At 38.5% G+C, this 10,921-nt stretch overlaps 1 protein-coding gene across 1 annotated transcript in view; it reads right to left on the reverse strand.

Annotated features, from left to right (window-relative positions):
- AFF4 (AF4/FMR2 family, member 4) overlaps nucleotides 1–7,116 on the reverse strand; it is a 30,027-nt gene extending 22,911 nt beyond the window's left edge. The window contains exons 1-4 of the mRNA XM_009576988.1: nucleotides 6,994–7,116; nucleotides 4,846–5,637; nucleotides 3,428–3,472; nucleotides 2,373–2,459 (exon numbers count right to left, since the gene is read on the reverse strand). Of these exons, the coding sequence (XP_009575283.1) occupies nucleotides 2,373–2,459; nucleotides 3,428–3,472; nucleotides 4,846–5,637; nucleotides 6,994–7,116 (1,047 nt within the window). The remainder of the gene's footprint in view (nucleotides 1–2,372; nucleotides 2,460–3,427; nucleotides 3,473–4,845; nucleotides 5,638–6,993) is intronic.
- Nucleotides 7,117–10,921: the final 3,805 nt, after the last annotated feature.

The raw sequence follows: 10,921 nt of genomic DNA on the forward strand, positions 1-10,921 counted from the left end.
AATGCCGTGATGCAGCATATTACTTGTAAATAAATTGAGCGCAGTATTAAAGAGAATGAGCTTGCCTCGAACAGTACTGCTTGATTAAAGTAAACCACTGTTTTGTTTTGTTTTCTGAATTCTGCTCTGGGTCCAGACTGCACAAGCCTATGGCTCCCCCACGAATTCTGCGAAGATCCTGCTGCCAAGAATGACAGAGGGGAGAAGGCAGAGGAAATTATAGGCTTTGGATGCGGAGAGAGAATTTGACAAAGTTCCATGGCTAAGATGTGCAGCCACAAAATAAAAAAGCTGGCAAAAAGTCAAGAGACTCAGAGCAGCCATAAATGGAATTTTTTGCAAACCGGGTGAAGAAACACAATCCAGGTTGATAGGTTCAAAAAAACACAACCTACCTCTTTTGTTCAAACATAACAAGACTCTGCAATCTTACATAGTTTCTCTCTGCATCACAGACATATATTTCTGCACACCTTCTTTCTTCCCAAACTGAATCAAATACCAGAAAACGCAGAAACAAGCAGTTCTAGCAACCCACAATCAAGTGTGCTCAAAAGTGTGTGAAGGGAAAACAACTCCCCAGAAGTTCAGGAATAAGTATTCAAAGCAGTGGAATAAGCACCTTTTGTTGATGAGGCAAGGTGTGGATTTTCTTTCTTTACAATAAAAAGTAAGAACTATTTCCAAGTTCACAGTTTTATATAACACAGCAAATAAACCCTGACTAAAAGTAATATATGCGAAATTAATCTTGATCTAATGGTAAGAAAATAGACAACAAGATTTTTTTCTAGATATGCCTTCAAAAGTAAAGCTAAGAACTGTATAGTATGTTCTGCATTTTCAGCTCACTGGAGAGAAGCAAGCAAGATACAGTGAGACAGGAACACGCAACACAGAGAGCAATGACAACAGGACTGCCCATAGCTCTGGGATATCTAGCCAGTAGGAGACCCTGAACCATTTAACTTCGCACCAGTCTGCGGGAGTTTTGTGGATGTGCACTTAAAACATGGGACCCGGAACCTTTGGCTAAAAGAAGGTGATGTCACAGCATTCACATAAGACAATCTGTTTCAACAGATTACATTAGAGACCTCAGTGAGAAAGTCTTCTTAAAATACTTCACTGAACTGTTCTGTTTTGGGGAGCTATTTGGATCAAACAGGAAACTGATAGCAGCAAGTGGTGCTCTGAAACAGCAGTCTGGTCAGAAAAAGTGTAGTCTTCATTATTATGAAGGAAACTTTTAAAAGACAAACAGCATGATTTCTTCACTCTGAAGTTATGCCAAATTAGGGGTGGAGTACCCCAATCCATTTCAGATATATGTTGAGTCTGGAGAAAAATTACATTGTCAAGTTAAATCTTTTACTGGTAATCAGTAGATACAGGAAACAAAACATGAATTCTTGAATGAGTCAGCTATTGCAAGCTGAACTGTACTTGCTGAAGTTGCTACCCACAGCTATCTACCCTGCCTATCTCTACCCTGCCTACCCATCACCTTCCAAGACACTGCAGATCACAGAGCTGTATTTCAAGGCAAACAATCACCAGTGCTGGTTTGCCTTGAAACCCTGCAGCGGGGGCTGCCAGACCCAGCCTCAGGGCGGGGAGCAAGCAGCTGAGAGCAAGAGAACTCCTTCCTCAGAGGTGTCAGCTCAAGCAGGTCTCCTGGAACCGTGCCCTGTGCTGTCAACAGCAGCAAAGAGCAACTGATTTCTCTTTAGAATTAATAGCTTAAATGCTTCAGTAGTTATTAAGTATATGGGAGGTTAGGAAGAGATCTTTCGGAACAAGTGATCTCAAAATTTCTTCAGCAAAACATCTGATTTTAAAACTTTTATTTTTCTGTAATTGAAAATTTAAGATCTAATAGAACTATTAACGGACTTCAAAATTATGAGGAAAATTCAGTTTATGCAGAAAACGACACTTAAATTTCTTAGCATTTACCAGCCAGTCTCCATTGCTTTGCTAGATGGAGGGAGGTAAACAAAACACTTGCTTGCCTCTACACAAAATGGTGCAAAGCGTTTCCCTAACAGGGAAAAAGGCTCAATGGCATTTTCAAGCTTCAGAAGTATCCTGAAGGTTTGAATTTATGAAACAAAAATTAAAAAGTAAAAGGAAAGCTATATTATAGACATCTTTGCAGACTGCTGTGTGTGCGTAAACCGGAGGAAAAACAATGACATTCTTCATAAGGCTACTGCTGACAAATGTTGTTGTGAAGCAAGATAAAGAGATACAAAGCACTGAAACAAACCCAGAACTATATAGAATTGAATCTAAAAGAGTTCCAAAATCCTGGTCTTTAATAGGAGTTACTCTTTCAACAGCATTCAGTATTTGACTACAGGACTGACCTTTGTTGGAAAAGGAAATTTTGACGGTTCAGTTTTGCATGGCGTATGAATAGCAGTCAGTGGAGGAGGCCAAGAATGGGTCATCTCCTACAACCAGAATGAAAAAGAAAAGCTATTAACAAAATTAAAGCAAAGATTTCAAGTTACAATTTTGATTCAAATGGTAACCCTGTCTCTCAATTTTCAGTTCATTGTCCACACTTCACTAAGCTTTATATTCAAACCTTAGTTTCCCAGATGTGTAACAAAGATTTTACACATAAACCTAAATCTTAAATTGTTACCCATGAGAACAGATGGTTAAGAGAAGCAGAAAGGCATAAATCAATAAAATTGGCTGGCCTGAACACAAACTGCAGCTGAAGTCAGAGTCTGATCATTTCAGACTGTGAAGAGCACATGTAGGATATACAGGGGTAGAAAGAAGAATCCTAGGAAAGGGAAGCCTATAAAGTTTGAGGAAAAAGGGGAAAATCAAATGCCTGAAGCTGGAAAGAAAGTGCCCAGTATTCTCTCAGAGCATCTCCAAGGACCATGGAGTACTGAATGTCAGAGCAAATGGCAAACCATGGAAATGCTCAACGGGAATCTAATGATTCTTTTGTGATAGTAGACATACGACCAGGGGATCACGTGAGAGGTAAAAAGACTTGAGAAAATAACCTAGGTGGAAGAGAAGGGAAAGTTCTGCCTTGGGGTAGCAAAAAAATTAATATCATCTAAAAAAATATCAGAATCTAAGGACTGTATTTTGGTGGAAGAAATGGGAAATTCTGGTTAGGTTAACAGGGAGGTGGCCTAGCAGAACAGGAATGCAGTGAGGATACCCAGCAGATGATGTGCATACCCAGCAACGCCCCGTGCCCAGCTCGCACACAGCTCTGCTTCCAGTTTTCCCCAGTCTACCTGCGCTAGAGGAGTAATTGAAGAGCCCTCCTGTAACGACTTGAAGCCAAGTCAATTTAAAAGGCACTAATCAACTGCAGAATACTTTCCACCTTCTTAGTAATGTTTGTATTTTCAACAAGTTATGAACAAAAGCACAGAGAACTTACTTTTAGAATTTCATCCACGCAGCTCACATCACCAGATGCTGATGCCTACAAATCAAAACTCAAGATTAATGTCTCCTAAAGCAAATTTTCCTTAAAAGACCCCAGGGGCTAGAAACAGGTAAAAATAAACTTCAATCCTTATCATGACTCATATGGACTCTATATAGATACAAACAGACCTTGCTAATTCTTTTCAGCAACATTAATTTTAATATCATAGATCCATATTTTTATGGTATGAGTCACATCCACCTATGAAAAGCAAATACATGAGATCTATAAAACTGCCACAATAATCTCTTACTTTTCACTTGACAGTTAAAGTGATCATAGCCAGTCAGTGATACTAAAAAACTTCTAGAGAGAGAGGAAAGAGAATCGTAGCTTTCAATCATTTCTTGGAAGAAGCCACTGGATAATGTCTGAATTCAAATGCATGACTGTGAATACACAGTAATGACAAACTGCATTAAGAAGTAAAATATACATTACAGCATGAATCCAGAAACAGCAATAATTATGAAACTATGAACCTTCTGCATCCCTGACTGCCACAAGCAGAAGGAAGCAGAAAGGAAGCAAAGCTACTATGCGGTTCACTGCATCAGCATTAGCATATCAAGCCTTCATGAATAAGAAAATAAGTTTATTTTCAAATTTCCTTACCTGTGTCCTGGATCTTATTTTGCTATTTGTTGAAGAAATGGGGTTTTCTCTAGCTACCACAATTCAAGCAGTTAAATAGGAGATGCAATGACATTTTATTATTAAGAAAGGCACTCTCCTTGTAAGTGAGCTGTAGTCAGAGTCTGTGCCTTAACGCTTCAGGAATTACCAAACTACTAAAAGTTGTTAACTGTTTTTTGTATCCAGCATACATGATACAAGTTCTGAACCCTGTTCAATTTGGTGTGCTTTAGGGGTAGCTTATTTTCCGTAGGTAAAGGTATAATAATCACATCTAGTCATTGCTACACTTGAAAAGAAAATCTGATATATGCACATAGTATCACTAGTTTAGGACAACATGACAGCCAGTAGTGACAATATATGTATCTAGCTTGTCAAAATATTTGTGAATATCCCACTATTTCACTAACTTCTGACTACAGAAATACTCTACGAAAATTAGCCTCTCTGGGTTAAGTTAGCCTTTTTGAATGTCTCATAGCCTTTATTACACAAATCACAGTATCCACATGGAAGAAGCAGAAGGAAAAAATAATTACTTTTGTATATTCCCCATGTAAAATACAGGTCTTCACTGCATAAGTTTAAGATGCTTTGCATAACAAAAAAACCCCAGTGTTTACTAAAAACTAAATTTCGGTTATGTAGATTGGGATTTTAAAGAAGCTGGAAAATACCAGCCCAAAGGGACTTATATTTAAGAAGCCAGGAATCAGACAGCAACTTACATCTAGTGGTTGAGAAGGTATTTTCAGCTTAGTTAGATGTGCTTTGCTGCTAGGCTTCAGCTCATTCATACTGCTGCTGTGAGTCTGACTACTGTAGTGTTCAGAGGATAACTTTGGTTCCATGGATTCCTGTCCATCCATTGGCCTTACGTACGCAGTGGGTTTCTGTAACATTGAACTGGACTTGGACATTAGTGAAGGTGGAAAAGACTGATTAGAGTGTTGTCCACTTGAAAATGAAGGTACACGGGAGGGAGAGTCCCAGTTGGCGTCAGGATCCCGGGGCGATTTTGAACGTTGATGTTCTTTGCTGTGGTGATCATTTCCATGAGATCTCGAATGGCTGGAGCTCAACGAAGAAACAGCAGATGGTTTTCCAGGGCTGGAAGAACGGGGTTTGGAGTGTTCGGACCCATGCTGGCTTTTTTTGCGGCTGCTGCTGCTACTGTACGAGTCACGGTCATGCCTCTGGCCACTACTGCTAGTGTGATTGCCACTGCCACGCTGACTACTATGTCCGCTCTGTAAACCCGAGGACCGTTTCTGAGATTGCGAGGAAGTGCTAGGTGCTGGTCCTACAGGAGTCCATTTGCTGCTCTGATGTGAGCTAGTATTATGTCTCTGATCACCAAAGAAACTTTGGTTTGATTTTTCATCTGGTGCTGATGGTACGGTTGGTTTGGGAATTACAACAAGCTTTTGTAGCGATCTATCTCCTATAAGATCCTCCATTTCATCATAATTACCAAGCATGCTCTGAATACGACTAGACAATTTGTCTTCTTTGCTGGTCTGTGAAAATAATTTTAAAAAATAATGCTTTAAAAAAATCACAACTTCACTTTCAGTTAATTGATTTGATAACTACTGCAGTTAATCTCAATTTCAGGGCTAAGGTCATGGCTAGCATCCATGGTTTTTTTGCCATTGTTTCCAATTCCCAATTTTAGTTCTTAAAGCAGTAATTTAACCCTCTAAAACATAAGGAAAAGATGTACTTCAGCAGCAGAACAGTTGGAACAGCACTAATCAATGCTTCAAATAATGCATTGGTGAGATGGATGCAAGTATAAAAATTGTAGATGCCTTAAAAATTGTCACCTTAAAGACTATTTCTCTAATACCAAATGCATTAGTCCTAAAAATTTTTAATTAATGGTAAAATAAAATCAGCTTAACCTCACCACTGCGCATAATTTTTAACTGGTATTTATACTGGCATAATACTTGCTGCCAACAGTTAGAAGGGTTCTTTCTTATATAACCAGTTTGTTTTCCAAATCAGGTATACTGTATCATTACCGATGCATCCCAACCACTTCTAGTTAACTTCATACATGTGGGATTTGGTTATAAAGTACAGTAAAGTGATGGGAGGACAGGAATTTAAAAAAACATTTCTCAACTTTCCTCTTGCAGGAAGACCATTTTCAGTCACAATGTTTTACTTCTTGCAAACCAGCTGAAATTGTGATAAGCGCATGGGTTTGCTTTCAAAGTGAATTTTGAGCTACATAATGAAAACCTTAAATAGTACTTTTTTAGCTACCCCGGAATTAGGGGTTTTTTTTCCAGTTCTGTTCAGCAAATCAAACCCGGAAGGAAACCTAGCACAGGTTTAAAGCTGTGCGAGATCATAAACAGAGTCAACTCCTTCAAAACAAACTAAAAAATCAGATACAAACAATTAGCATACTAGTTAAAGCTGATAATTCTATCATATCAGGCATTTCAGCATTTAAAATTAATCTCCTATTTAAACATTCTCTTTTTGAACTTAGCCAGGTCTGGATTACTGAAGGTTAGAAAGTTTAGCAACAGGCTAAGGCACCCAAAAAAAGGAATTTGGCATGACAGAATGGACAGTTTAATTGTTTTGAGTCACTGTAGCAAAAGCAGAAGAAAGCCAAAAAATTTTATGGTTTTATCATCCCTTTTTTCACTCCCTGCAAAGAAGCCCCTCCTTCGTACACATTACTATAAATCTGCCAGTAGAGCTGGTTAGCAACCGTCCGTCCTTACTTTCAAGCCCTGCTTAAAAACTTGGTTGACATAAGAACTGTGGGTCTAAAAAGAATGCAGATAAAAATAAATTTAAAATATGAATCTGCTATAAAAACTGCATTTGTAAGAACCGCATAAACTCACAACTTTGTATGGTTCAGCAAAGAGAGGAGAGTTAGGTGGAAAGGCTTCTTCACCCTGTTGAATTTCTTGATTTCGCCTTTCCCTTTCTTTCATACGCAGCACATTCCGGTCTTCACGGTTCATGTTGCTACAAATAAAAAAGTAATTTCTGATCACAGAAGGAAACGAGGAGGTTTGCAAGTGCACATGTTAGCCCCTGTACCTGTTTTGCTGAAAGAATGATCTCATTTAAGAACCCCCTGCTGACTGTAACTCCTCAAAACTGAAAAGATGTTTGTCCAATTTAAGACACCTCGCACTTAGAAGAGTTATAACCCACAATCTACAGCTAGCTTCTCACAGGGAAAGTTTATGCAATAATAAAAAAACAAAAAAAAAAAATCCACAAAGTCCTCAAGCGAGTAACTATTTCAAACCATTTCACCTGCTTGAATCATTTAGCTATTTCAACCCACGCTGTACATCTCCCATTCATTTCTAAAATACTTTTTCTCCTCCACATCCCCCAAACGTTCTGCAATTTTACTCTCTTATTCCCCCAACCATTCAGAGCCTGACTTCTACTGTAGATTTGGTTTTATTTTTGCTGCTGACATATCTTTATTGGTACCCATTCTCCAACATACTCTAACCTCAAGCTTTGATGTTGTTTCCAGGTCTCCCTTCCTCCCTGACTCCCAAAAGACATTTCTACTCAAAGCAGTAATTTCAGTGAAGTTCTGGCAATATTGCACCTTTTGCCTTAGACCATACAGTGTTCTCCTACTGGAAAAATGCAGATTAAAAAACTGCCAATCTCCCCTCTTACAAATTTTACTTTGCAGTTTGGTCTTGCTGCTTGAGTTAACAGAAATACATCAACCTGCTGCAACACACACAAAAAAAAGTTGGAACAGATTCCCTTTGAGCTTGATAAAGCATTGGGACTTAAAGGAGTAAACAAAATGAGATTATAAATAAGGTGGTACTAACTCTTTTAACACGTGCTATACTTCATATCAAGAGATTTATAAATGTGCCTTGCTGATCTGCAAAAAGCATGGTAGGTGCTTCCAGGAAAGAAATAGATATTCTTCGACATAATTTGCAGGCTAAAATGAAAATGTCATCTGCTTAGAATATATTCTTCCACATAATTTGCGGGCTAAAATGAAAATGTCATCTGCTTAGAAAATCATTATTTCATGTTTTTAGACAGCTGCCTGATTATTTAAAAAAAAAAAAAAAAAAAAATTGCTACAGCATTACTTTGCAAGCTATGCAAAACCAGCTATTCCATTCTAAACAAGAAGACTTCAACCTATCGCTCAGTTTTTAAAATACTAGTCTTTTCACCTTAATAACATTTTAGCCTATTACTGTAATTTCTTACTCATTTGGCTTCATTTTGTCTACTACTCTGAATATAGTGAAATCTAAGAGGTTGCCAAAACCAGAATAAACCCACAGTGTAAGTTTAAAGCTTTGATGCTTTTTAGGGCGAAAGGTTTATTGTATTTCCCTGCATTGTAAACATTTGCACTGTAAACAAGGTAAAAGCATTAGCATAATCCAACTCGATGCTGATATCAAGCCTATGAATACGATAACTTTTAAATTATGTGTGAAAAATCACTTTTTTCTCCAGTTATCCTGTAATCAGCTGAACCCATGTAACTGCAAGAGAACATCAAGGCTGCCTACTGAGAGAGAGACCTGTACACTGGAATGTGGCAAGCAAACTACCTGGATCATTTTCACACTAATGGCAAACTTGTTTTAAAAGTTAGAGGCTTCAAAAGCTTATTCTTCAGACTGCAGCCCAATTTCTTATACATGTAGGATTTAAACAGAGAAAAATATCAGATTTAATTATAGGTACTGATCAGTTAAAGCCAACTGGAATAGTTTGAATCTATGCCATTTTACTATTAAAGGCAAAATATGAGGCAAGGAATAGGAGTCCCCTATCTTTCAGTTGTTCATTCACATCAATACACTAATATTGTGAATTATATACAGCTATACATTTAGAAGATTATAATCTTAACTAAGAATTCTACATTTTACAAATAGAGGGTTAAATACTAACAAAGACCTTTACTATTTTTTACAGAGACAAGCATAATCTTCCAAAATTGTATCAACATTTACTATTACTCTTGGGACTGAGGAAAAAAACAACATTTGTAAAAACACTGTCACATGAAAGGAACATTATAGCAAAGATCCACTTGAGATCAGAGCTAGAGCAAAAGCAGAGTTGATCTGGCTATACCTGTCAGGTCAATGCAAAATTAGTCACCAGCTAATCACACCTTTTACCACTCCTCCCCAATCTTTTGTAGTATAGTAAATGATAAATATCTTTACGGGTAGTCATTTTGACTGTATGGGGATTGGGCTTAGGGGTTTTTAACTTTTTAATAGAGTCAATAATTTGAATGTGATCCAAGTTAGACTTGTTTCTATGTAATCTTCTAGATCTCTACTCAGAGATATTTTAAGTGCCTACAATGTGTACTAAGCTATTAAAATCACACTAGCATTAAATGTGTAAATAAATGAAGTTAGTGGGGCTTTCTTAACTCTGTACTTCAGACAATTTTTCCCAGTCAAATTCGTATCTTCCACAGCCACAAAACATTACAGAAGATAAATTTGCTGTGTTTCGGAAAAGCAAGCAGTAAAGGTACTTTGAAAAGCAGAAGACTGAGGCACACCCTCTAAATCAACATTGCTAGCAATTAACTTCAGCATAACGGAAATTGCAAAACTAAGTTTTCAGACCACTTGAAATTATAATGAACTTTTAAAATCCACTATCCAAAATTCTACTACTGTGATCAAAGTTACGTACTATTTGCTGGTCCTGATCAAACTTATGTACTATTTGCTGGTCCTCAGCTTTTTTTGCCCCAAGTCAGAGCGAACGCCAGCCCTGTCTCAGGCTGGCATGAGAAGCTCCGCTCTCTCCCAGTTTCATTGCTGACTGGTGGGAAGGAGCTCTGCCCCGTCGCCTCTCCCACCACCGCTGCAGACGCAGCCAGAGCTGCACGGAGGCAGAATTGCTTCTCCCTCTCCCACATCCACACCCGCTCCCCAGATTTAAACCTTTTCCCACAAGATAAAAGAGCCCGGAGCAGGTTGGTGCAGCCGAGCTCCTGCCACCCCTACCCCACCCTCTGGGCAAGAGGACAGCATCTCTGCTCCTCCCACCCTGCACACCAGGCCTGGAAGTGGAAGATGAAGAACTTGTTGACCTGTACCTGCTGCTATCAAGAGGATCCTGCTATAATTTCCCTTTCCCTCTTCCTGGGAGGCCTGAGCGAAAGTGTCAACTCCTAGGAGGAGCAGAGCCAGGCTAAGGGAGACAAAACTAATGCCCCCGCAGCAAGGACCAAAGTCACCTTAATTTCCACATCTGGGGAAAGAAAAGTTAAAAAATTAAAAGAAATTAGAAAACAGGCCAAAAGCACAGCATACTATTTCCATTTTTAGAAAGTCTAATTCTGTGAGGTTTGAGTCATTATTTTTGCAGTTAGCCACGCTGTACTCTGCGCAGTCCATTTAGTACGTGACTTCACTACACAACTGACTCTTCAAACCTCATGCCTTTTCTCCAGCTCAATACGAAGAGCTGAAAGAAAGAAGGAAATTCAGAAGGAAGTTAACAGAAATTTCTGACACAAAATTCACTCGTGCGTATTCTTTAACCCACTGTGAACTGCTGATCTAGATGTACTGAGCAAATGAACTAGTCGAGCGTCATTCAAATCATCCATACCAGAAACACAATTTTCACTTATCGTTCCAACATCTTACTAAATCCTATTTGGTATTTCTGTTCATCCTTAATCCAAAAAGGGCATGGCTTTGGCTAGAGTTCACTCAAGCAATCATCATTCTGGACTTTATAACTCGCGTTACGAAATTGCAGCGTTGCTGC

This window comes from Fulmarus glacialis, unplaced genomic scaffold, assembly GCF_000690835.1.
Source record: "Fulmarus glacialis isolate BGI_N327 unplaced genomic scaffold, ASM69083v1 scaffold9014, whole genome shotgun sequence".
NCBI classification, from domain to species: domain Eukaryota; kingdom Metazoa; phylum Chordata; class Aves; order Procellariiformes; family Procellariidae; genus Fulmarus; species Fulmarus glacialis.